Genomic DNA, 27,758 nt, shown 5'->3' with positions numbered 1-27,758 from the left:
CTGACTCCAAACCACACTGGGTCAACGTAAGAAGCAGAGCAAGAGATCAAGGGTAAAACTGGCATTGTGCCAGATTGGGAAAGAACAGAGTCTGAGAACTGGGAGGTAATCTCACAAAAATGTGGCACCTCCTGGATGGACTGCAACTTGTCTCCTCATCGGTGCTACCCTCATGTCTCTTTACGAAGTTTAACCTCCTTGGACCGACAGTATTTCCACAGCCAGCAAAGAGTGCTTTAATGCCTTGAGTCCCTAGATAGTCCAAACTACATTTCCCATTGGGCTAAGCTGGCTGTGCATGATGGGAATTGTAGTCCAACACCATCTAGAGTAGTCCAACACTGTTTTAGGGAGATAAATGTGGCTCTCCAGACGTTGCTGGACTCCAACTCCCATCAACCCCATGAACCAGCATAGTGTCCAAGGTCAGGGGTGATGATGGGAGTTGGGCTCCAGCCACATCTGGAGGGCAGCTGTGGGTTTCTCACTTTCCATCCCTTTAGAGCAGTGGTTCTCAACCTGTGGGTCCCCAGATGTTGTTGGACTACAACTCCCATCATCCCTGAGCTCTGGCCTTGCTAGCCAGGGGTGATGGGAGTTGTACTTCAACACCATCTGGGGACCCACAGGTTGAGAAAGGCTGCTTTAGAGCATGCTGGTCACACAACAGCCTTGAGCTACTATTGACCACCACTGATAAAAAACATGGGCGTAAGGATGACAACTTCTGGGCAGAGAGCTACCTCTCCTCTAGAGCAGAGGAGGAGTTGGCCTTTTTGAAACCAGCCTCCTCCATGCACCCCTTGTGCATGGGGATATGAGCGTGGCCCATTTTTTTCTCATCAGAGAGGGGCACACAAAGAGAGAAGCCTCCTGGTCCCCCCAAAAGCAGCAAATGACAAGCAAAGCACTGCCCTGCTGGACTCCACCAGGCAGCCAACAAAGTTTAGGAGGTGCCAAGCCCGATTGGCACCTTTCAGCTGAGCAGAAGGAAGCCTCGTCTCTTTCAAACCAGGGTGACCCAACAAGGGGCTCCTCTCAGGCTCCCCCCCCCAAAATGCTTGAGGGGTGGCAGAGGAAGCCTCTCTGGCACCCAAGGTAGGGCGAACTGCCTGACTGCGCATGCGCGGCGCTCACACAGATGCCTCTCACGCGGCAGCCCATACCCTCAGCTGCTCTACAGCTGGGGGGGAGGCAGCGGGCCATCTTGTCACCTCCCCCCCCCGGGCAGCACCCGGGGTGGAACACCCCCCACCCCAACCTTCGTACGTCCCTGGCCCACCCCCCTCACCGGGTGGTTTCCAATGCACTTGTTCAGATAGCAGGGTGGAAGGGGTGGGGAGGGCTGGGTAAGGGCTGCAGCAAATTCCTGCCACACTTTAGCTGGCATATCCCAGACCCACTGCACCTTGGGTGAGGGATGCCAGTTTGTGCCCCCCAGTAGATGAATCCCCAAAAAGGCATCAGAAGCAATCAGTGAAGCAAGCCCCACATGGGGCTTGTATTAATCAGATCACCAGATAAGTCACACAGTTCATCAAAGCTCTGTAGCAGCGACGCAAGATTAAAGGCAGTTTCTTTGGCTTCCTCTCCGAAACATGGTTTTTTTCTTTTCTAATAAACATTCATGTATAAAACACAACCAAAACATTTTCTTTTCTTTTCCCAGCTGCATAAGCAAGAAATCGAGGCAATGTCAGAAACCAACACGGGATGATGAGATGGTTCAAGCAGATGATCGGAGGAGAAAAACCAGAAAGAGAGCGAGAGAAAGAGAGAGAAAGAGAGCAAAGGAGGGAGATGGAGAAAGAGATGGCAAAGGAGAGAGAGAGATGGAGAGAGGAAGAGGAGGAGGAAATCAAAAACTCATTTGTGGAAAGAAACTTAAGACCATACCTTGGCTGTTTAGCGTCAGGTGAGCTGGACCTTGAAGGGGAAGGAAAGAAAAAAAGAAAGAAAGAAAAAGACGAGTCATATAAACGCACGGAAAAAAGGAGGGTTTTCCCCTCTTTGCCACAATTTAAAAGCATTTTTTAACTTGTGACAGACATCCAGGCCCCCGGGAGATAGAGAAGGGGGAAGGTTTGAGGGTCGGATGCCGAAACAAACAGAAAGGAGAGAGGAGAAGAAACTCAAAATCCCGGACAGAGCCAGACAAAACCAAAGCAATAATAATAATCATAACAAGAGGGGAACAGGGGAAGAAAATAAAAGAAGTTTGGTTTCTTTGAGGATTAAAAAAAAAAGCATTTCGGGCAAACAGTCACATCGCCCAATGAGAGAAAATGCTTTTTTTTCCTGGTTAAAAACAAGAAAAATGTGGGGGTGGGAGAGGGAGGGGGGGAGAACCACGCAAACCAAGGCAGCCTTGAGGGGGGCGTGTGGCGTTTGCGGCCGGCAAGAATCAGGCGTGAGCGAAAACTGCTCCAGGAAGGAAAAGGGTTAGTGAAGCAAAACCAAGAGTCAACGGCTGGCCTCTCCTCCAACTGACCAGATTCCCAAAGCTGGTCAGTGGGTATGAGTGGGTACCTGGGGGCCCAACAGGAATACCCCCCTCCTTTCCCGTTGTCCCAGGTGTCAATGAGATTGGGAGGAATTTCCCTCCAATAAAAAGCTTGCCCCACCATCTTGAAATTGCAACACATTTGATTGAGAGGAACTCTGCATGGAAACCACCAAGACCAGCACCCAGCCCAGAGGATGACAGAAGACAAGCCCAGGATATTTGGGTGGAAATCTGTCGAGGAAGAACCACCAAAGCATGGGAAGCTCCTCCGAAGGGAGCCAGGTCACTCGTCCATGTACCTCAATATTATCTACTTTGACTGGCAGCATCGGCCCTCTAGGTCTTCAAGCTTGGGACATTCCCAGCCCTACCTGGAGATGCTTCCGCTGTGGACTGAAGACTTGAGACCTTCCGCATTGCAAAGCACACGCTCTGCCACAGAGCTACGATGCTCCTCCCCAATCAGAGCAGAGCAGAATCCATACTTTACTGCCCTGGGAACACTCCCAGTGGTCAAAGGTGTGGGATGCACGTTTGTTCAATAAATAAGTAAGGCGTGCACTGAGAAGCTGAGAATGTTTCCCCGACTGTAAGTTAGACGGAAAGGCTAAGGCAGGCCTGTCAACAGCCACTCATCTGGTTGCTTGTGGTGATTAAGCAATTGCCTCCAGGCGATCAGGCAGGGAAGTTTGTAGCAGCTTAGCACTGGTCTGTGTGCACAGGCAGGTTGCGCAGAATGACTGAAGTCCAGTAGCTGCTGAAGACTCCTTTGTAAGGCTGGGCTAAAGGAGGCTCTTAGGGGGCAAATTCGTTGGCTGTGAGCAATTGTGAAAAGGCCCCTTTCTGCCCACAGGCACGCATCCAGTGCAGATCAGAGTGCTGAACCCAGTGTGCATTGACTTTGCCTGCAAGCAACCACCGCTGTCACCCTTGTGTGACAGATCACACACACACACACACACACACACACACACACACACACGGCTGAGCGACCCAGAACTAACAATGAAGAAAGCAGAGTGGCGGGATCCAGCCCTGGGGCTTTCTCTTGCAATGACCCTTGCAATGAACTTCCTGGTCCCTAGGACTGGCCCCTCATGGCCCCTGGGTCAAAGGACACAGCCCCACCTCTCTCCCTGGCCCAAGGCTGCAAACAGAGCTCCCTTGATGTCAGAGTGCCCTTGTTCCACAGGGCATGGGCAAGGACACAGACATACACACCAGCACCTATTCAGCAAGGCAAAGCAAGTATCCCCCCCCCAAATGGCGTGAGCATCAAGGCCCCAACATGCAGAGTGACAAGGAGAAGGCAGGGCGGTTGCATGCCTTTCCCTGCATGGCCGAAGGCTGCAGGTGGCATCAGAGTGAGGCAGCATTCCTATTCCTCCCATGCCACCCCTCTGCCGCCATTCATCACCACGTCAGCTCCAGACCCTGCGCTGGCAGCTGCTTCCGGAAAAAGCTCCCAATTTCATGCAAATGAGGAGTTCTCACTCCCACCTCCAATGCAGACACACATCTGAGTCCTAATCAATCTGTCAAGCAGCTACAGGCCTAAAGTGGCTGGCACATTTGCCCCTTCCAGAATCTCAAAGGCAAGGATACAGGCAGTTGCAAAAACGTAGGTCCATCTAACTCAGTACCACCTGCACTGACAAGCAGGGTCTCTCCAGGGTTTCAGACAGCACCAGAATCACAGAGGTAGAAGGAATCCCAAAAGTCATCTAGTCCAACCCCGCTGCAATGCCAGAATCACAGCTCATCTGATCACTGTTTAAAACCCTCCCATGAGTCGGCCACCTTCCAAGGGAGTCCATTCCACTGCTGAACAGCTCTTACTGTCAGAAAGCTCAGTCGGAATCTCCTTTCTTGACCAATGGTTCGAGTCCTACCGTCTGAAGCAGCAGAAAGCACAGGCTGGAGGTTTCACCAGCTATGGCTGGTATGCCAACTATGACCGTTCCTCACCATGGTGGTTCAAGCCCTGGTAACCTCAGTTATTTCAATGTGCTCCATGTGGAGCTGCCCATGCCCCAAACTCCAGTTGGGGCAAGCTGCTGCAGCCAGACTGCCAATGGGGACAGACCTCTCACCACAACATGTGTCCGAGGCTGCTTAAAAGCTTGCCCTGCCTGCGCAGATGCAACCAGGACACGTTTAAGGGTCCAGTATTCATTGAGAAGGCCTTTGTGAACTTGGTTCCGCTGGATCCCTTTATGCCGTAGCCCAATCATTGCGGTCTTGTGGGGAGTCCGTGTTTATAAAAAAAAACCACCAAATCGGTTTACAAGAAGAGTACACAAAGCCACATGATAAATGCCACATACAAAGTTTTAAAAAATACATCCATTAACCACTGTGGAAATAAGTATTCTTCTTTGCACGCATAGGAATGGAAAAGCTTTCAGCAGGTGTTCAAAGTTTGGCACCCAAGGGTCCTGTTGAGGCTATCTCTCTTTGGGTGTTGCCACGGTTCAGACACACAGCTCACATCTGCCAGGAGCTGTGCCTTCAGTACTGTCAACTTAATTCTGTGGAACTCCCTCCCACTTCTAATAAGACTCCCCTGTTGGACTTCAGGCTCTTGGTGAAGTCTGAATAAAAAATAATCCATAAGCGCTTTAAGTAAGTTCCCCCCAGATTTTATTGTTAGTTTCAACTGTATACATGCTGGACCCCTCTTGGCCACCACTTAGAAAGTATCACTATTCAGCAAATAATCAAACTACAAAAATTAGAATTCAAAGCAGCCCCTCCGCCTGCTCTCTCGGGAGTCAGGCATGCTGGCTCAAAAGCTCCTCTGCCCTCCTGCAGAGTTGGGGAACTGGTGTCTATCCAGATCTTATGGGACTCCAACTACCATCAGCCACAGCCAGCATGACCAATGGTCAGTGCCTGTGGAAGTTGTGGTTCGACAATATCTGAAGGACCCCACAGGTTCTTCCATGCCCCAGCCCACTCCTTGGACTAGAAGTGTCTGGGCCTGAAACCAGATGTGCAGAGGGTGGCAGTGGTTGTGGGGGGGGCACTCTGTTCAGAAGCAGTGTTTTGCACTTTCTGACATTAAAAGTGCTATGCGGGTTAAAAGATAAGCTCTGCTGGATGAAGATGGTGTGAACTGTAGTCTAATAGTATCTGGAGGACCACAGCTCACTCCCCTCATGGGCTTCCAAATTTATTTACTGTATTCCTTATTTAAGTTATACTTCCTCCCAAAAGAGCCCAGAGTGGGAAACAACAAGCAATAAAACAGCAAAATCATAAAAAAAAACCCAATACCAACACAGACTGGGACCAAAATTACCAGCTAATGGTTAAGGATGTTGGGAGATGCAGCCCAGAGACACCTGGGAGACCCTCCCAGATCCCTCACCTCTGATCCAAACTATTCGACCACATCTCCAAAGGGTATACAAAGGACCCAGGCTTCCTGGGATTTCCCTGACCATCTCTACCCATCCATAGCAAGATATCTGTTTCCTCCCAAAAATTTGAGACTGGACTCAGGAGTCTTGAATCCTGCTCTCAGATCCCTGAGACCCTTCAAAAGCTGGGGCTCAAGCACCAAGTCTGAAGGCCTCTGAGCAGAGAACTCTCACAAGAACATAAGCATATAAGACGAGCCCGCTATATCCAGCCAATGGCCCATCCAGTCCAGCCTCCTGTTCTCCCAGGGACCAGCCAGATGCCTCGGTGGGAAACCCTCAAGGAGGATTCAAGCACCGTGACAATACAGTGGGAAGAGCCACCCACAGAGGAAAAGCCTTCTGATTTGATGTTATGGTTTCATATTATTATTATTATTATTATTATTATTATTATTATTATTATTAATTGAATTTATATACCGCCCTATACCGTCTCAGAGCAGTTCACAGAATAAAATCAACATATAAAACCACAAAATACCTAATAAAAATAAAAACAGCAACCCAATACCCCACCCCCCAAAAACCACATTTTAAAAGGGCATAGGATGTAAACTGGACCAAACAAATGCCTGGTTAAAGAGGAACATTTTTGCCTGGCGCCTAAAGGTGTATAATGAAGGTGCCAGGCGAACTTCCCTGGGGAGAGCATTCAACAGATGAGGAGCTAATGTAGAGAAGGCCCTTTCTCGTGTTGCCACCCTCCTGACTTCTCGAGGAGGATGCACATGAAGGAGGGCCTCAGAAGATGAACTCGGGTAGGTTCATATGGAAAGAGGCGGTCCGTGAGGTATTGGGCCCAGAAACTAATTGGTAGCCAGTGCAATCATACCAGGATCAGTGTAATATGCTCAAACTTTCTTACTCCGGTGAGCAACCTGGCCGCTGAATTCTGCACCAGCTGAAGTTTCTGAACCGTCTTCAGAGGCAGCCCTACGTATAACGCATTGCCTGGCCGGCCGGCCTGCCTACATATAATGCATCTAATCTTAAGGTTACCAGAGCATAGACAACAGTAGTTAGGCTATCCCTGTCCAGATAGGGGCGTAGCTGTGTTGGAAGCTGCCCAGACAGAGTGGCTGGAGCAACCCAGCCAGACGGGCAGGGTATAAATAATAAAATTATTATGAATTTGTCTGATCCTTGTTTATAGTCATCCAAGTTGGTGGCCATCACTGCGAGAGAGAGTTCCACTGTTTAACTCTCTGGTGGGCTTGGGGAGGGGGTGTTTCATGCAAGTCCAGAAAACCCACTTAGGCCATCTTTTAAGAGCTTAGCCGCCAAGATCTCTTAGTCGTCATTTGCAGCCTAAATGAGGAGAGGCAAATTTTGTGTGCCATTCCCTGGCAGTGGGTAGATGCTTCTCCAGTCACAAGCAACTAGTCCTGGGTTTGGGGGAAAGAGAAAGGATTTGGATCGTTCTCTCCCTCCCCACTTTCATGTGCACAAGGAAGGAAAGGGTGCAAATGCAATATCCAGGCTAGTGATTCAGGCTACATCATTCCCACATCCTTCTTTCCACATCCAAAGGTGGAAGATGTCATATTCCAGACAAGATAGGAGGAGAGCTTCCTTCCTGCTTCCTCCCACCCACCATTGGCAGCTGGCGCCACCTCCACACCATGACCTGAGAGCACGGGCATCCAGAATGGTGCTGGCCCAGCAGGGGACCTGGCGCAGGTGGTCCCACAGGGTGAGGTGGGGGGCAAGGAGAAGGCAGGAACTGGTGCTTGGAAGGTGCAGCAAAGGTTATAAACTGTGGGCACTAGCCGGGCAGAGGGAGTGTTGTGCCATGTGGATGGACTCCACTTCAGGCAGCCAAGCACAGATTAACTCCAGAATAATCTGGAGGGCACAAGGGCAAGTAAAGATGTATATAAGCAGAAACATGACTGCAGAAGGCATCACTTGCTGGGACTCCCTGCCTCTCCTGCCTCCCCAAAGCAGAGGGTGTCTACATGAACTTGTGAGCATGTTGATGGGTGGGTGGCTAGTTTAGGGAGGGGGCAGTATTCCCAGCTCTTGCTAGAGGAGGTTTGGAAGGCAGGTTTGCCTTATCTGGAGTTGGGGGGGGGCACTGGGTGAGGCCCTGGCCTTTTCCCTTCTTCTGCTTCTTCTTCTCCTCCTCCCAAGCCCTGTCAAGCGCCTGAGAGCTGCAAAGAGAAGGGGAGAAGGAGGCTAGGCACATTAGGATGCTGCTCTCTCCTCCCGTTGCCATGGAGACCACTCCAATGATCCCTCAGGCATGACGGAGGCAGCCATATTGTTCTGACTGCTGCAGCCCGCCCCCCACTTCTTTCCTGGATCCCATTAACAAACTAGAATAGTCTCTGGGCAGTTTGTCGGAAGGAGGTGGGGTCCTTGTAGCTGGATAAAAATGGAAGAGAGGTGTTCTCTGATTCAGCTTGCAGTAAAGGATACATGAATGCACGCACCTGTTCTCTCACCTTTCTCTCCCCATCCTCTCTTTCTCCCTTCCTTCCTTCCTCCCTCCCTCCCTCCCTCCCTCCCACACACACTGCTAGTGTTGCACTACCTGCCCCACAGGCCCTACACAATCTTCCCTTCTTTCCCCACACACATATCTTTGAGCAATGCACAATCACACGTGCATACCCACCTACATGTGGGTGGGAAGACTAAATCCCAGAGGGAAAGCTGCGAAGTCTGGCAGGCATACCTCATCCTATTCCTCCAAGCCGGGGAAAGAGAGGAGACAACCCAGGAAGACGAACAGTCTAGTTCAGGGGTAGGCAACCTAAGGCCCGTGGGCCGGATCCGGCCCAATTGCCTTCTCAATAAGGCCCATGGACGGTCCGGGAATCAGTGTGTTTTTACATGAGTAGAATGTGTCCTTTTATTTAAAATGCATCTCTGGGTTATTTGTGGGGCATAGGAATTTGTTCATCCCCCCCCTTCAAAATATAGTCCACATGGTCTGAGGGACAGTGGACCAGCCCACGGCTGAAAAAGGTTGCTGACCCCTGGTCTAGCTCCCTTGAGCAGAGACACCCCTGAACACACAAGGCACCTTTTGGGTGCTCACGGTCCATCCTTCGCAAGGCCCTTCAGCACACACAAGGATGCAAAGCAGGAGAAGGCGCACAGCACACAGCACAAACCTTTCCCTTGCACACCTGCCGAGCAGTATTTCAGGACAGAAACCCATCGCACGCATGCACATGCGTATCTTTCCTAACCGCAAACCCAGCCCATGTACCAGCTTTGATACAGCCCTGCTTGCACAGAGTGCTTCACTCTAGTCCGATGAGGAAGGTGTACACCCACACCCCACGTGAAATACCTTCCTCAAGGTGTGACATTTCACACAGGTGTACATAATAATTGACACATCATAAGCACGGGGAACCTTGTGGGCAGGTGCCGGGTCACACCCAACACAGAGGGGATTTGGATTCGCAGGGTGGGGGCTCCCTCCTCCTCTTCCTAAAATGTAGTAAACCAGCTCTGCTGCATGGGGGGCGGGGGCGGGATTCGGCTGTGTAGTATCCCGGATGCCTTAAATGCACCCCCCCCCATCCTGCACTGCAAACCATCTCTACCACTGCCTTCTCCAGACACCACCAGGGTACTCAAAAACTCTGCCGCAGTTCCAACAACACAGATTCACCCATACATGCTTCTCTGGCCCTTCCTTAGTTCCAAAGTCACTGTTGCTCAAGCTATGGCATAGACCTCTACAGAGCACACAATTCCAGGGTGAGGCAGGATCCTGAAGCAGGTTCAGCCTTCCCCTTCAGTCACTACAAACTGAATACCTCCACTCTGGCATAGGAGCTCACAAAAGAGGTTTTATGGAGGGGGCATGGGTGTAGCAAGGGGGCAGACAGCTGCCCTCCCCATCAAGTAAATAAATAAAAATACTTATCTAATTGCAGATAGCTTGGTTCTGCCCCGCAACATAAACCCTCCCCCCAACATAAACACCCATGTGGGGGTAACTATATTCCTGCCACCTCATTCTTGCAAACTTTCCTAAACAAGCCCTGCACACCGATTATGGTTTTTTTAAAAAAACCGCCGTGGCAAAAAAACCACTACCAGCCACCCCAAATCACAAGAGTAATGAATATGCTGATCAGCTGGCCCAAGATGCCCCGCCCAATACTCCTTGCTGAGCTGCCTTATCTGGGGGTGTTGTCATAAGGACAGGGTGTGAAACAGGAGGCAGCCCCTGCCCAGGTGACACTGGACACATGTAAATCACATCCCAGAAAACTCTTGCCATTGGCTGCTGTCTGCCTCTATCTGCTTATCACTGATCCATTGGCTACGATGCACAGAAGAGTGCCCTTTATTTGCATACTAATGTTTCCTTGGACTGGAGGCAACACTGGGGTTGTGGGTGGGGGAGAAAGCAGAAGGACGTGTGGATGTGGACTTATGCCCCCCACTCAGCATCAAACCCATCTAACCAGTTCCTTAACCACAAACCCATTAACCTGGCTTAGCATTCCAAATACATGGAAAAGGAGAGAGCGGAAACACCACAAAGGCCAGCTGCCCAGGACAAAGTCACACCCATCTGATGCATAGTTTTCTGCAATAACAGCCTCCTAACTGCACAATCCTCACCGTTGCTGTCTGGACTCCATCCCTTCATATGCACCCAGAAACATGCACTGAAGCAGGGACATGGGGGCCCAGGAATAATCAATTTGTGCTCCTCATCAGGGCTGCTCTGAATTAAAGCAGATTTTCCAATGACACCAATTCCCCATCAGACACCATCAGACACCCTACGCTGAAAAATAAGGCAGAAGAACACAAAGGGTGCTTTGCTCCTTGCTTACAACCCCGTATCTGTGGCAGTTTCTCCACAGAAAACCTTGTCTACTATACAGGGCCTGGCAGGACAATCCAGGGGCCCATGCAAATCCAACTCAGTGACTCTTACACCAGCGCCACCAGGATTATCCTGGAAGCTCCCTTTCTATTCCAGCTGCCTTATTAAGACTTGCGCTCTCAGAATTGGGACCTCTCGAACCCAGCCCTGCAGGGCAGACTTTCAGGATTGACAGCTGTTAACTCCTAGTGGAAACAGGACAACTGCATGGGATTATTGCTTGGGTGCTTCTGGGTTTAGGGGGGCGGGGCCTACACTCTCCACACCCCAATTCTTCACTAAATATTAGGAAGAACTTTTTGATGGTAGGAGCTGTCAGGCTGTGAAATGGACATTCTCAGGAGGTGACAGGCTCTCCTTCATTGGAGGTTTCTAAGCAGAGATAGTATGGCCATCTGCCAGAGATACTTTAGTTGAGATTCCTGCATTGCAGGGTCAGGCTAGATGACTCTTGGGGATCCCTTCCAACTCTACAATTCTAGGATTGTACAGTGTGTTGGGCACAGGCCATGGGTCATGCTTGTCCTTACCAGCGACAGACTCCAAAAACTGTCTCTGGAGGCTGCAGCCCTCCTCTGCCCCAAGCGTTGTCTTCTTGCTCAGCCCTTCAGTTCTGCTCAGTCCCTGCAGGGACGGTGATTCACTGCTCGTTCTCTCTCGGTTTACAAAAACATCAGCACACAGGCCCCAACTCCCTTCTTCAGGGCCTGCAGCTTCCTCTTCACCCTTCCGTCTCCAAATAGTCTTCCTTCAGTCTGTAGCAGCTGCAGCACAAGTTCGGAGAGACCCCCGAAACCGACAGCTGCAAGGTCCAACAGACTGAACTACCGTATTTTTCGCTCCATAAGACGCACCAGACCACAAGACGCACCTAGTTTTTGGAGGAGGAAAACAAGAAAAAAAATATTCTGAATCTCAGAAGCCAGAACAGCAAGAGTGATCGCTGTGCAGTGAAAGCAGCAATCCCTCTTGCTGTTCTGGCTTCTGGGATAGCTGCGCAGCCTGCCTTTGCTCCATAAGACGCACACACATTTCCCCTTACTTTTTAGGAGGGGAAAAATTAAGTCTAATAGAGCAAAAAATACGGTAGTTAGGCTAAAGGGGCACCCGAGACACCCAAACAAACCAGAGGGCAGCGAGATATAAGATCGCGCCCTGAACCTATTCAGATATTGCTAGGCCTACTGAAATCTCAATATTATTGTTTATCTATTGAACAGATTTATAGGCTGTTTCATTGGCGTAGCCACTGAAGCAGTGTAGAGGGTAAAAACAGAACAAAATGCAGAAGTGCTGAGGACAACAAAATTGATTTAACCATCTCTAAAGCAAGAAAATCATCCACACAAACTCTAAAAAAATGGGAAAAAATGAAAACATATAATCAGATAAAAAAAGTTTCTACATTGCAGGGGGTTGGACTAGATGACCCTTGTGGTCCCTCCCAACTCTACAATTCTATGATTCTATGAAAAGTGATATTCTGCAAATGACTGGGTTACATCACAGGGAAAGCCTTCCTAAACCAAAGTGTCTTCTGTAGATGCCCAAACATCATTGCACCTGGCACCTATCTGACTTTGGCTGGCAGACGGAACACTAAAAGCCCCGTTTCCAGTACAGGTTAAGCATACCTCTGGGGCATATGCTACTCTCAGCCATGCCCCTTCTGAGGAGTGCATTTGCCAGGAAGGGATATACAGTGGGCAAGGCACTGCCTTAGATAACCTGGTCGCAATTTGCCTGGAACTTTAAATGCTAAAAGTAGCACCTTGAACTGCTCTTGCAGCAGATGTGTTATATGGAGTTGATGGGGTACAGTCAACCTAGCTGCTGCATTCAGCACCAACTGCAGCTTCTGGGCGAAGCCCTACATAGAGCACACTGCAGTAATCCAGACATGAGGTTAGCAATGACCAAGATCACTGTGGCCAAGCTATCTCAGCCTATGTATGGCTGTAGCTGTCTCACCAACGGAAGCTGGGGAAAGGCACTGCTAGCCCCCCCAGGACACCTGTGCCTCAAGTGACAAAGGTGGATTGAGAGCATCCCCCTGGCTATGTACCAGTTCCTTCGGAGGGAGCGCAGCCCCATTCGGAACAGGTAACTGACCTATCTCTGGGACACAAGAACTACTCACCTGCAGGGCCTCCGTCTTGCCAGGGTTTACCACCTCAGAAGTTATGGAGAAACAGAGGTATCTGTCACCAGCATACTGATGACACGTTGCTCCACATCGCCTGATGACCACTCTCAATGGCTTGATATAGATGCTAAATAGATCTTCATAAACCCCGCTGTGAGGTTTGTTTTACAATCAAGCTGTGTATACATTTTATGAGGACTAGGAAGATTTGCTGAAAAGTATGTTGATCACTTCCCTGCCTGGAAAATAGTGTAGAATGAGACAAACCTACTGGCCTTCGGCCTTATGTGGTTAATAAATGAATAAATAAATCCACAGCAAAGCAGCAATAAACTCTGCACAAGCTGCTCCTTCAGCTGGGCAACTCAGTGGAGTCAAAGCAGAGCCAGGCTCAGACTGGAAGTTGTGTTCATTGCTATAGTGTCAAACTGGAGACGTGTACTTGAAAGCAAGTGTGTGTCTGCTGGAATCAGCAGGATGGCCTGCTCCGTTCCCTCTGCCACAGGACTCTGTAGTGTCTGCAGAATCAAGCTGCCAACCCTTTTTGAAGAGAGAGTTTCTCAGTGGTCTCTCTCGGACTTAGGGTTTGTCCATGCTTCTGCTTGTCCTGTACCCAGAAAGCATCAGTCAGAGTGGCTTTGCCTTTGCCCCGTTGCTTTCCCCAGGAAAACCTGCGGTATAGCGTTAAATCAGAACAAACAGTAATCTGCAGAAAACCCAAATGCCACTTGTTCAGTGATAAACCACAGGTTTCTGGGAAGCAGGGAAATGGTGGGGCAAGTGGAAGTGAGGCTGAGCCTTCAGTCCAGGCGTAAGGATTCGACTGGTCAATCGGAAAGGCCTGACTAGGAGAGATGGAGGAGTTTAGTGAGCAAAGCCAAAAGGAATCAATAAATTAGTTGCAGTTCTCTGGACCGGGCTCACTAACTGGATCCTCTCATAACCGGCTGAAGATCTCTCTCTGCAGCTCACGGGTAGGCAAGGGGGCAGAGGGGGCTGGGGGAGAAGAAAATGGCGAGTGTAGCACTCTTCCAAGAAAGCAAAAAATTAAAACAGACCTGTTTTCATTGGTGAAAGATTGGACCCTGAGTGCCTTGAGAGTGTGTGCACCACAGCATCAAGGAACAAGGTCAAATTGTTCGCAGAGGCGCCAAATTAAAAGAACACTCCTACCACCCTCGCTTCTAAGCCCTAAAATGCCAGTGTCGAGAGGCTCATGAGTGCAATTGTAGCGCTCAGAAGTAAAAGCAGAACCAGACTGTCTGTGGAGACAGAGAACTGCAACGTTTGCATCCATTGTCATGTGCCACCACTGCCTGGGTGGCACTCCGGCGGCTGGAGAAGGAGGAATCGGGGAGGGGGCAGAGATAGAATCATAGAATGGTAGGGCTGGAAAGGACCCCGAGGGTCATCTAGTCCCGACCCCCTGCAATGCAGAAATCTCAAGTAAAGCATCCAGATAGGCCTGAGGCCCCAAAACAGAAGCACTTTAAAGGTTATTTGCCCAGATGCGAAACAGCATTACCTGTACAAAGATGACCGTGGAAGAAACTGAGGCCTTCTGCCCTTCATTAAGCATTTAAGTGCTTAATGAATATACACACCTTAATGCCACTCATTCCCCCGTCCCATTTTTGCAACTGCACAACTTCCCCCACTAAAACACACACGCACACCGCCCCCCTGCTCTTCAACCAATTTGTCTGTGGGTATCAAATGGTCAGAACAGTTAAGGAAATCGTTAATCTGCTGCACTGGATGCTCTTGAGGATATAATCCAATTGTAAGCATAACCAGATGGCCCAGACATATTGCTGGGGCTCCCAAATTGGCTATTATTATTATTATTTTATGAATTGTCTTTTACATACAGCTCAAGTGCATAATTTTGAAAACACCTAAAAATAGTTTTTAAAACAATGAGAGATAGGTGTAACCATCTGCATATCCAAGTAAGCCTTGGGGGGGGGGGGGAATGCTACCTGAAGCCCCAGAGGACAAATGACTTCTGCCAGTCCATGCTGTGTCAGATGATGGATTGGTGGCCAGGCTGGGGCTAAGGCAGCTTCCTGCGTTTCCTAACATGGAATCACCACGAATGACCACCCCAGACCTTGGAGAGACCTTTCTGGAGGGAGAACCCTACTGAAGACCCAGAGGCAGCCTGGAAAAGAGCCTACACCTTGGGTAGCCAGTCATGGGCACCCTGCCAGGAGCTGCAAGAGGTCCAGTAGGCACTTTCTTCCTGGCCGGCTTGGAAGAAGCTTTGCTGGGGGGGGGGGTAAGTGCAAATACCCGGTCCCCTTCCACAGTGGATTACCAGCTACTCACTTCTGTGATGGTGGTGGAGGGGAGATGTCATAATTTTTGCGCAGGCGGGGTTCGCTCAGGACAGTGCTTCTCATACTTTATAAGCGTGGGTCTTTCCCAAATCTATTTGTGGCATTGTGGCAGCAGGAATACAGTTATCCCAAAAAACAGGGGAGGGGGATAATTAGAAGGGACCCCAGGGATCATCTAATCCAGTGTTTCCAAACTTGGGTCTCCAGCTGTTGCTGGACTACAACTCCCATCATACCTATCAGTGTTCAGGGATGATGGGAATTGTAGTTCAAAAACAGCTGGAGACCCAAGTTTGGGAAACACTGATTCTAGTCCAATCCCCAATTCCTTATTTGATTTTAAATTGTACTCTTTATTTCTTTGCTGCTTGCCACCCTGAACTCTCTGGAAGGAAAGGTGGGATTCACACTTTATTCTGACAACTTTTTGCCCGTTTTCCTGGTCCTGAGCTCTTCCTTGATCCCTAGCTCTCCCTCATTGTACTTGGGGCTTCAGGAGCAAGGGTGGCAGAAAGTGAGATGCAAAGCCCAGAGCAGGACCCACTGGGTTTCCCAGGCAGTTCTTTCTCCAAGGTCTACTCAGGAGAAAGGGAATCAGGTAGAGGAGGAGCTGGCAGTGACTATATAAGAACTCTCAAGTCTCCTCTGTAGAGTCAAACATCAGCGATGGACAATAATAACAACTGGGTCCCAGTGATAGTCCACGTGTGGGTATGGCTATGGGGTGGGCCCCCTATGCAGATCCAGCACTGGATCTGGCTCAGGCTGACAATGGGAGCTCCATTTCTGCTTCCATCTTCCACGGGGCAGCAGCTCCTGGGCCTGGACATTTGATATACCACCCAACAGCCTGGGTGGAGATGATTTATACCAATCCTAGTAAGCCTGAGACTCAGAACATTTTTATTTGAGAAGAGGCACTAGACAAGGTTCTCCTTTATCACCCCCATCATTTGCCTTCTCCACAGAGCCCTGGCTGAGGCCATTAGATCTTGGGAAGCACGAGAAATGGTTAAGACAGAGAGAGGAGGATGTAAAATTTACTTGACAATACGCTGACAATGTAGCCATCCTTTTACAAGACCCAATGAAGTCTGATGGGCAGCTTTTAAATCTGATATATGAATGCAACTGCATCTCAGCATACAGATTACATAGGATTGAGACACGTTTAATGGCCTATAATCACAACAAAGGCCAAAGTGAGAGAAGATCTAACTTGATGTACAAGTTTAAAAATGCCATGGATGCCCTACAATTGACAATTCTCCCTAAAATTTTATTTCTGTTTCTGAATGTACCACTGAGAGTGCTACCAAATATATCTGAAGAGTGGCAAATATGTTTCTAAATTTTGCATGGAATGGAAATAAAAGTTTTTAGCTGTATTATTAGGATATTAACTTTCAACACATGGCAGGGAGGGGGAGCTATTGTAGTCTGCCTTGGACACCCTGTTATGTGGGGAAAGGTGAGATATAAAACCCACAAATAATTTTAATAGTGTTTTAAAATTTTGTATTTTAATAATAGTTGCCTACCTTTTCATAGAGTGCTGTGCTTGCAGAGCTTGATTCGCTGGAGAACTGCATCGGGGTGAGCAGCAATTTTAACATTCTAATGTTGGGGGCAACTTCCTGATCTGTGAATGTTTTGGGGAAAACTTGGGGAGTTCCCACCCTGAGAGTTCACTGGTCAATGCAGGTGCAAACTGTTATGAAGCATAATATTGCCCCCTTGAATGACACCCTCTGGTTCCCACCCACTGCCTCAGGCTCCCACTGGCTCCCCCTTGCAGCAAAGTCAAAGCCCAGAGGAAGAAGAGGACGGCGGGGGCGGGCCTCCAAACCTCCACCAGGCTGAACTACTCCAGCTGGCTTAGTCTGCCCAAACTCTGCCTGTCCATCTAGGGGTGGAAGCTGAAGGACACAAGTGGCAGATCAGAAATATGGCAGAGGCCTTGCACTCAGCATTCGTCTCTCAAGAGATTCTCAGTGCACATTCACACGTGGAACCCCCCCCCCAGAGGAGCCCACCCACCCCCAATTCCAGCCCCTATTCCTTGCACACAATACACCAGAGGGCAGAAGTCAGAATCAGTACCCAGGCATGGACTACTCCATCCATCCACCCATGCGCACACATGCATCCACACAAATGCGCATCCACATTGCTTATTGCAAGCAAATAGGCAGACTGCATTTCCTCTAAGGGGGGGGCGCACCCTCTTTCCATCTCAGGGGACAGGAAAGCTGAGCAGCTGGTCAAACTCCTCCTGGCTCTCTCCTTCTCCCCCCCGCCCCACAGGCCCACCTTATACCCCTTTTCCTTTTTCCTCTACTTTTGTTCCAGGAAGTCACGACGTCAAGAGCAAGTCAAAGTCACCGCAGTGCCAGGCACCAAATCTTATCTTCCTGGTGCAGACGCTGCCTCTTGTCGCACGCAGAAGTGCTGGAAGGCACAGGGACAGCCAGCCAAGCACACATACACATACACACACACACACACACACACACACACACACACACACACTTGCACTTCAGCTGGCAACACACACCACAAGGACGACTCAGTGGCAAAAGCACACCCACCCACCCACCCACCCTAAAAAACAACAACACCCCAGCCTGCCTCATTGGTGCACGGATTAAATCGGTCAGCAGCATGATCCCAAGGGAATGGAGTGATCAGAACTGTCACCTGGAAGAAGTTTGGGGTACAGTGCTTAATTTCTACTGCCAAGAGGTAGCATGCCCACCCCGACTGCAAAAGCCCTTTCAAGCAAGAGTGGGGTCTAAGTGCCATCAGAGACAATGGCAAGTAGGATGTGGGGGGTGGAATAATCCAGCTCAAGTTGAATGATTCATTTTGGCATGTAAAACATAACAAATCATGGACATTTAGTAAGCCAGAAAACAACAGGCAGGAATAACAAGAGTGCCTCTAAGCATGTACAGAGTGCGGTTCCCTCTGCACTCTGCACTGCAATTATGGTCTTCAGGCAGAGAGAAGCGACCCCTAGGAGTTGGCCCACTGGAGGTATGGCAGGTGAATAAACAGGGTGGGGGACCGTGTACAGAGGAGGCCGGGAAATTAAGCCTTATGGAGCCTTATGGAGAACATCAAGGGAGTTGGAGATATTTAGCTTGCAGAAGAAGAATAGAATGGAGTCGTAGAATTGTAGAGTTGGAAGACGGCCAGGGGCTTATCTAGTCCAGTGTTTCCCATGCTGGGGCCATATGGATCCCTGGGGGAACCCAGGCTATTCCAAGGGGATCACAGGTGAAAATCACCTAAATGCTAAATGGGGGGGGGGGCAGCACGAGGCCAGGGGAAGTGAGAAGTGAAAGAAAAACAAGTATTTTAAAAATTCTGATCGGCTGGCTATCTGCTTGACCAATCACAAGCGGGTAAGGGAGCAGCCTAGCGCTCCTTGTTGCCAAACGACTTTTCTTGGAGCAGTTGTGGTTTATTTCCAGCAAGAGGGCGATTGCTGAGGCTCCCGTTTTGACCAGTAGTGCTGGGCCTGGTGGCAGCCTGGGCCTGACTCTGCAATGGACGGGGTGAAATCTACCCCAGCACCTAGCCAAGCGGGGTCATCTGGTGCTACTGACTCTTATCTAGTAAACAACTAAGAGTCTACTCAGAAGCAAGCCACACTAAGTTCAGTGGGCTTTATTCCCAGGTGGGTGGGTCTATAGTGTGGGTCTATAGTGTGGGTCTAGTATTGTTGTTAGCCGCTCTGAGCCCGGCTTTGGCTGGGGAGGATGGGATATAAATAAAATGTTGTTGATGATGATGTTGTTGTTATCTAGGCAGCCAGGGCTCCTCCAGATGACAAGATCTTTTTGCACCAGGTCAGTGAGGACCACTTGCTTTTTAAAATTCTTCCATCTATACAGATGCCATATATATATATATATAAAGGCGCTCCCTGTGCACCTTTTCAATTGTATCAGTAGGTTTCCCTCTCTGTGTCAAATAACTGGGGTCAAATAAGTGTTTACTTTTTATAATAGATGGAAAATGGATCTCCCTTGGGCCGTTCTGGACTCTCCTTCCTTGGAGATTTCTACAGAGACTGGATGGCCATCTGTCATGGATGCTTTAGCGGAGTTTCCTATGTTGCAAGGGGTTGCACTAGAAAGATGGCCCTTAGGGTCCTTTCCAGTTCTGTGATTCTATGTTTTTCTGCTTCCACAACATTTCAATATGTTCCTATCATTTTATGTAATTGTATTTTGTGTGATGTATAAAAATTATAAATAAAGCATGCTCTGTTTACAAACAAAACATTTAAATAGCTACCTTTCTACTGGTAGGACAGGGAGGGGGGCATGGGCATAGCCAGGATTTTTGTTGGGGGGCAGGCTTTTGTTAAGGGGAGCAGATTTGTAATTTTTTTGGTTGTTTTTTACTTATTGGGGGGCAGCTTCCCCCCCTTGGCTACACCCATGGGGGGCCACAGGAAGGAAAGAAGGTCAGAAGGGGGCCACAGTCAGAAAAAGGTTGGGAAGCACTGATCTAATCCAACCCCCTTCAAAGCAGGAATTTCAACACTGGTCCACCATCCTGTATGAAACCATCCAGGACCCTGCTTAGCTTTGCAAACATGCCAGCAGTTTTATTGCTGCACCACTAGGAGTGGTCAGACTCTACCTGGAGTCCTGTGTCCAGTTCTGGTCACCACAGCTAAAGAAGGATATTGACTAGCCGGAAGGTGTGCAGAGAAGGCCAACCAAGATGATCAAGGACTCCGAAACCAGGCCTTATGAAGAATGGTTGAGGGAGCTAGGGATGTTTGGCCTGGAGAAGAGGAGACTGAGAGGAGACATGAGAGCCATCTTCAAATATCTGAAGGGCTGTTGCATGGCCTCGGCCTAGTATACCTGAAGGAGCGTCTCCACCCCCATCGTTCTGCCCAGACGCTGCGATCCAGTGCCGAGGGCCTTCTGGTGGTTCCCTCACTACTAGAAGCAAAGCTACAGGAGAACCAGGCAGAGGGCCTTCTCGGTAGTGGCACCCTCCCTGTGGAACGCCCTTCCATCAGATGTCAAAGAGAAAAACAACTACCTGACATTTAGAAAACATCTGTTTTTCCCTGTTCAGGGAAGTTTTTAATGTGTGACATTTTGATGTATTTTTAATCAAAAAGCCGCCCAGAGTGACTGGGGAAACCCAGCCAGATGGGCTGGGTACAAATAAATTATTATTATTATTATTATTATTATTATTATTATTATTATTATTATTAATAAAGACGGAGCAAGTCTGCTTACTGCTGCTCCGGAGGGGAGGAACCGAACCAATGGATTCAAAAGACAAGGAAGGATATTCCAGCTAGCCATTACAAAGAGCCTTCTGACCGTAAGAGCCATTTGACAGTGAAGCGGACTCCCTCGGAAGGGGGTAGACTCTCCTTCACTGGAGGCCTTCAAACAGACGTTGGATGGCCATTTGTCAGGGATTCACAGCTAGATTCCTGCATTGGAGAGGGTTGGACTAGATGACCATGGGGGATCCCTTCCAATTCTACGATTCTATGACCCATTGTGCCCACCGCTGCCATGGCTGGGCCCAGCTCCTGATTAAAAATTGCTCTGTCTGGGTGAACAAGGGAGCCGGCAGGTTCCTTGGCGAGAGGAGTCAAGATGCCACCCCCAAGACAAGGGAGGAAGGCGCAGTCTAGGAGATAAGCGGCGGGTGATGGAGTGCCAGACGCCGCCGTCGGCGGGTTTAATCTCAGGTCCCCTGCTCCAGGCAGCACGGAGGGTCATTTTTCTTGGAGATGGATGCTGGGCGCTGGCAGCAGCAATCTCCGCTCGGAGAAGCAAACAGGAGGCCTTTGCTGGAAGCCATGTGAAACCAGCAGCCTCTGGCCTCTCCAGAAAGGCTCCCACTAGCCACGAGGCCCCATTGCCCTTCCAGAGCTGTGGAGAGAACACAGGACTGCTGGTCCGCAAAGCTGAAACCAGGTTATGGGGTATCCTTCCAAAAGCTGCAGAGGCAGGGCAGCCCAGCAAAGAGGCCAAGTGAAGCAGTTGCCTCAGGGCGGGAGACTCAAGACAGATGAGGGGGCAGTAGATCTGACCCCTGAGGAACATGCCACTTGCTGCCTCCTGGCCTTCCTCCACTGCCTGCCTGCTCCCCTCCAGCCTCCTTTTACACACACCCGGGCGGGAACATGGCAGAGGGTGTGCACACAGCACAGGTGGAGGCAGAGGAGAGGAGGAAGCAGCATTTTCTGCCGTGCCTCTGGCGTCAAAACATCTGGCATCCCCACCTTGTGCCAAACTCCTGAGAAACACCCACCTCTTCCACTCTTACCTGCCAGGCTGCAAATGGCAAGTTTCTCCCCAGCCCAACTGTTTGGGAGCAGGGGCAGAAACCAAGTCTGTGGTTGTGAGGCACATGAGGACAGGTGGATGGGAGAACGGGGGACCTTTTATTTTATTTGGAGAAGAATCTGATGTGCTCTGCACGCAGAAAGCCCCTGGATCAGTCCTCAGTAGCATCTCCAGGTGGAGCTAAGAAAGAGCACAGAGTGTGGCTGCCCGTGGACCACTTGTTCTCAAGCAGACTTCTGTGGTCATTCTGAGAGCCCAGCCCAGAAGGGGAGGATGCAACACAAAGGACCCTTCTGGAAGTGGCTGCTTTCCTGGAGGGCAGAGGGCTCCCCTCCAGAAATGGGGAGCAGGGGTCATCCCAAAGACTGCCTCTAAATCACCCCATCCCTGTGAGCCGATGAAGAGGAGTGGGGAGTGTCCTATAGTGAGCTGAAACCAGCTGTCAGTGCTAGAGTCAGACGCAGGTCAGCAACTCAGGGAGCAGGTAACTGTTGTCAATGAAGTTAACTCTCTTTATTCAAGGCAACAAACACACAACTCGGCCCCATGTGTCTACTCAATTTATCCAACAATCAATTTATCCCACAGACATGCCCTACCAATCAAGTCCAAAGCACCCTTCGGATCAAGAAATGCACGATTTCGTACTCTTAATACCCTTATGAAACAACTGAGAAATTGCAAAACATTTATCAACTGTAGGATCTCTTTCCTGAAATCCTGTTTGCTCCTGGGATGGTATATTTGTCTCCTCATCCCAATCCCCCAAATCTCTGCAGCAGATGTTCCACATACAACTTGCTTACAATTTCTTCTTCATTCCACCCCTCGGACAATTATCTCTTCAGACCACCATCTCAGAAGCTTCAGAAACTCTGGAGGGATTCCCTGTGCCAGGGGTGGGTTGTCCTATTTCACCACCTGAGGTGAAATGGGAAGGTACTTGCCTTGCGTGCTGTATGCCACCTGCCGCCCCCCCACAGCCCCCCCCCTGAAGCTTCACCTATTGGGATTGTGCAGCTACGGCTTCTTGGCTCCAGTGAGATCTTGTGAGAGCCCCGCAATTAGCCAAACGTTTTGGAAACTCTCTACCTCCGTTGCTGCATGCGTCAGATCTGCCCTATACTGTGCATCAGACAGCTTTACATTTCCCTGCTGCAATTCTTTATATTTATTTATGTAGCAAAGTTTAGATACCGTTTACCAGAACAAAAGACCTCTAAACCTTTTAACAAGAGTTTATATCCTGTCCTTATTTCTGGGAAGTTTTCCCACATCTTGAGAGAAAATAACCCCTTGCTTTCTTCCTCAAAACCCTCCCAACCTTCTCGATTAAACCACGGCTTATTCCATTTTCTCCTTCCTGGAAACCCTGACTTACTCACCTGCCTTGATCTTAATAATTCAGTAATTTTTTTGTTCAAAGCAGAATCTTTCCAGGATCCGTGCATGTCACAACTGTGGGTACTTACAGCCAACAATTACTTCCGGGTTAAAGAAAATCCCCAAATCTAATTCAACTGCAGGCAACCGCCGAACCCTCCTCTGTGACACCGCTCCTATGTTTCTCCCAAGATGGATACCTGGGCATCGGCCGGGTCCCTATATCCGCTGCACACACACACTCCACAATTTTAAAGAGAAAGGTTGATGGTCAATTTCTGGTACCGGGAGGACTTGAAGTGGCCACACGATCCAGCATACCTGCTTCTTCTCTGGTAAAAATAAATTAAAAAAGCAAAATCTCCCCTCCCCATCCCCCTCATACAACAAGTTAATATAAAGCAAGGGTCAGCAAACTAAGGCCCGGGGGCTGAATGCGGCCCCCCAGCCTCGTAAATCCAGCCCACGCTGAGAAGCCAGAACCCACAACGAAGCCAAGACTCCTGGCGATGGGAGGAAGAGGCCAAGGGGCGGCAGCTCTGCCAATCAAGCACCGTGCCTGGTTTACCTCAGCGCGGCGTGGGGACATCTCTGCCAATCAAACACCGTGCCTGGTTTGATTGGCAGAGCTGTTGCCGCTCAGCCTCTTCCTCCCGCTGCCACCACCACCATCCTGGTGCTCCTGTGGGCCAGAGAGAGGAGTGGACGAGCTTGCTCTGCTACCCGCTTCACAAGAAGCTGCAGCAGCGGTGGTGGTGGCAGCAGCCCCTGGGGAGGCAAGTGCAGCACCTTCTTTCTCTGGACAGGGAGAAAGCCCGTTTCGCGCCACTGCCGCCAGCCCTTTGGCGAATGAGGCAGGCGGCAAACCGAGAAGGCGGCTGGGGCTGGGGTGTATGTGCTGATATAAAGACATCAGAAGAGCTTGCTGGATCAGCCTGAAGGGGACCATGCAGTCCAGCATCTTGTTCTCACAATGGCCAATCAGATGCCTGTGCAAAACCGGCCAACAGGACCCAAGCACAAGAGCCCTCTCCCCGCTGTGGTTTGCAGGCATTTAGAAGCGTTGCTGCCTCTGGCTGTGGAGGCAGAGCATAGCCTTCCTGGCTAGTAGCCATTGACAACCCTCTCCTCCATGAATTTGTCCAATCCTCTTTGACAGCTATTTAAGTTGGGTGGCCATCACTGCCTCCTGCAAGAGCAAGCTCCACGGTTAACTATACCTGAAGGAGCGTCTCCACCCCCATCGTTCTACCCGGACGCTGAGGTCCAGTGCCAAGGGCCTTCTGGCGGTTCCCTCACTGTGAGAAGCCAAGTTACAGGGAACCAGGCAGAGGGCCTTCTCTGTTGTGGCACCCGCCCTGTGGAATGCCCTCCCACCAGATGTCAAAGAGAAAAAACAACTACCAGACTTTTAGAAGACATCTGAAGGCAGCCCTGTTTAGGGAAGCTTTTAATGTTCAATAGACTATTGTATTTTAATATTCTGTTGGAAGCCACCCAGCGTGGCTGGGGAAACCCAGCCAGATGGGCGGGGTATAAATAATAAATTATTACTGTATTATTATTAGTATTAAGTTACAATATGTAAAAATTTGCTTTACTTAATAAACCCATCAGAGCTTCACCAGCATCTCAAGTTCCTGCAAATATTCTGCCCCTCACTGAGAGGGTCCCTCCCTCTCTTTCTCTCCCAATTCTTGCATGGGAATCTCCTGCAGCTAACACTGGACCCAACTGGTCCAAAAAATAAATAAATCTCAACTTTGGGCCTTGTGGTCAACGGAGAGTGATGAAGTCGGATGTACAATAAAACTGTAATTTCATAGAATCATAGAGTTGGAAGGGACCCTGAGGATCAGCTAATCCAACCCTCTGCAATGCAGGAATATGCAGCTGTCCCATATGGGGATCAAACCGGCAACCTTGACATTATCACCACCATACTCTAAACAAATGCGGCCTTAACTGTCCAAGGGACATATTGCTATCCACTTTCCAAACCTGCAATATTTTTGCCCTTATTGATGTTGAAACTTAGTAAGTCTAATCCACCACTGGGGTCTCTTGTTTTTCCTTGATGCTGCTGGCACAAAAAAAAGTAATATATCCAGGAAAATCAATATTATCTAGAGCCCAAGTTTCTTGCAATAGGATCAGTTCAAACTCCCTTAGGAACTTCCCCTATCACTTCATCCACCCAGCTCTGCTCCATGACGCAGGCTCTTAATCTTATCCTCACTTAACCTCCCCTGTGATAAGGAAAACTCATTCACCCCCAAAGGCATCCGCTCCAACCCATCCATGCTATGAGCAATGGCCCCACTCGACTCCTCACAATTCTTCAGTTCTGTTCTTTAGCTTATTTCTGCTTACACCTGCTCAGCATCAGTCATTATAAAAGGGGACTCTACACACCTGATCCAGAATGGGCATTTCTACTTTAACTCTATTCATCATTTCTGTTCTTGACAAGGAAGTGATCCAAGAGAGCCTAGTTCATTAGGAGCTTAGCTATCTGAAGATCTGCCATTCCTCAGGGCTTGGCTGTTTTCGTATTAACAAAGCAGGTGGAAGTTCCCTGGATACAGAATCATTGGGCATCCCCCGAGACTATTACTACCCTAACAGAGATTGACCTACCTCTTGATATTGAACACTGGATGATTGACTTGATGGATACCTTTGCGAGGGCAGCTACCAAAACTAGGAGTTTATTCTCTAGTGTTGATAATCTAAACAAGAGTGTTTTTAGTTCAAAAATGTGGAAGAAGTAGGCATAATACATCAATAGCTTCTCCTCCAAGGCTCCATGGCACACTATCTGAGGTAGTGTGGTGTAGTGGTTAAGAGTTTTTCACTAGGACTTGGGAGATGGGTTCAAATCCCCACTCGGCCATGAAGCTCACTGGGTGACCCTGCCTTTGCAGCCTAACCTACCACCCAGGGTTGTTGTGGGATTAAATTAGGAGGGAGAGAACCATGGCCACCACCTTGAGCTCCTTGGAGAAAAGAGATGGGATATAAATGCAATTAATAATAATATACGTGTTTGTGTGCTTTGGACCTACCCTTTTCTCTTGACTGTAGTTTGTTTTAACTGATTTTAATAACATATTTTCAAATCAATGTAACCTGCCCTGTTGCCACCTCATGGGGGTGGTCAAGTAAGAAATCCAGTAAGTATAGCAACCAGAAGCATCTGAACCTTAGCCTAACCTGAAACGGAACCTACGATAGACTTTGGAGAGCCCAGAGAACAGCTGGAATATCCCAGCAGATTTAATCCTCTGGGAACTCACTCTCTGTGTGGATAACTCTGGCTTTTCTCAAAGTTGGTCCCCAAAGAGAAGAATCCCTTCACATTTCAAAAAGGGCTCTTTATAGAATCATCCAATACTCAAGACGGAATAGGCCCTTATTTATATAATGTGTGTCTTCCCTCTAAAAAACAGAACTTTGATGTTTGAAAGGATAAATAACATCTCTTTGAACGAGCTCTGCCTTGCAAACTCTTTATTTCGATAAGATTTATTTTACTTTTGAGTATACCAAGAAGGTCACTTAGATGCTAAGCAGCCAACCACCTTGAGCCCCAATGGGGAATTCCCTTAAAAGCAATGGGGCTGCTAGGCCAATGAGTGGTCACGGACCAGGGGGCAGCTAAGTTGTTCTTGTTTTCTCCCCATCTCCCTCCTTGCAAAGCTTCTGTGGACACTTAAGCACTGCAATTTTATGAAGAGCATGCAACTACTGTACACTGAGAAGAGTCTGACTTTTTCTTTGTATAAACAGCATACTTTATCTTATAACCCCCAGAGTGGGGCCTGCTGGATCAGGCTGAAGCCCCGTCTAAGCCAGCATCCTGTTCTCCCCAACCAACCAAAGACGCCTACAGTATTTTTAAACCTAAACAAAAAAACAGGAAGGCAAAACCTCCCTCCTGCTCTCAAACATAGACACACATATCCTACAGTTCCAATAATACACAAGTGTTGAAGCTTGAAATGAATACAGAAGCCACCCGCTGTTTATTCTCCCAATCCCCCCCCCTCTGTTCACAAAAATAACTGCAAATGATCAAGTTAAAAATAGATACTGTAGAAATATACTCACACACTCTGTCCACCATTGCTCTCTATGAATGAATGAATGAATGAATAAATAAATAACACCAGCGGCTCAAACCAGCAACCACGCCCACCCGGGGCCAGCGAGAAAGAATGCGCATGGAGGAGTGGGCATGGCTTTCAAGGAAGCAAGCTCTGAGCATGCCTAGAGTACATTTCAAGGCAGCCTCTTTGCCTTGGATTAAGAGAGGCTGAGAGGGGCAGAGACCTGATTGGCCCGAAAACAGGAAAGGGACAGAAAGCTTTTACCAGCTTCTCTGTGTTCAAACAGAAGTATAAGATGTCATAAGATAGGAAAGTGTGTGTGGCTTTGAGATTTTTGTTTTGTTTTGGCCGGAGCCCACTTAGAAGGCAGTAACCCTAAACCCCTCTGGGAGTTAACTTGCCCCCACCTGCTAAGGCTTCTCAAACTTGTGCAACTCCTTAAGGTCATCTATTACAATTTTAATTTCTTTTCTTTGGCTGGTTTCAGTGTCTTGTGTTGATGCATTTAGGATTGTGGCCAACTCTATCTACTACTCACAGAAGACCCATTGACGCTGATGGACATGATGAACTTTGGTTCATTAATTTCAATGGCCCAACTCTTGAGTAAAACCAGTGCTTTTTTTT

The 27,758-nt window shown here is 49.0% G+C and overlaps 1 protein-coding gene across 26 annotated transcripts in view; it reads right to left on the bottom strand.

Moving 5' to 3' along the window:
* NRXN2 (neurexin 2) overlaps nt 1–27,758 on the bottom strand; it is a 340,969-nt gene that overhangs the window by 237,528 nt on the left and 75,683 nt on the right. For 21 of the 26 annotated variants that reach the window (XM_083591980.1, XM_083591978.1, XM_083591984.1 and 18 more), the window contains one exon: nt 1,897–1,926. The exons of the other annotated variants lie outside the window; for them this stretch is intronic. In XM_083591980.1, coding sequence (XP_083448106.1) covers nt 1,897–1,926 — 30 coding nt within the window. The remainder of the gene's footprint in view (nt 1–1,896; nt 1,927–27,758) is intronic. 26 annotated transcript variants of the gene reach the window in all.

This window comes from Podarcis filfolensis, assembly GCF_964270895.1.
Source record: "Podarcis filfolensis genome assembly, chromosome: 16".
NCBI lineage: Eukaryota > Metazoa > Chordata > Lepidosauria > Squamata > Lacertidae > Podarcis > Podarcis filfolensis.
The sequence above is the reverse complement of the archived record's forward strand: the minus strand, read 5'-3'. Positions and strand labels throughout refer to the sequence as shown.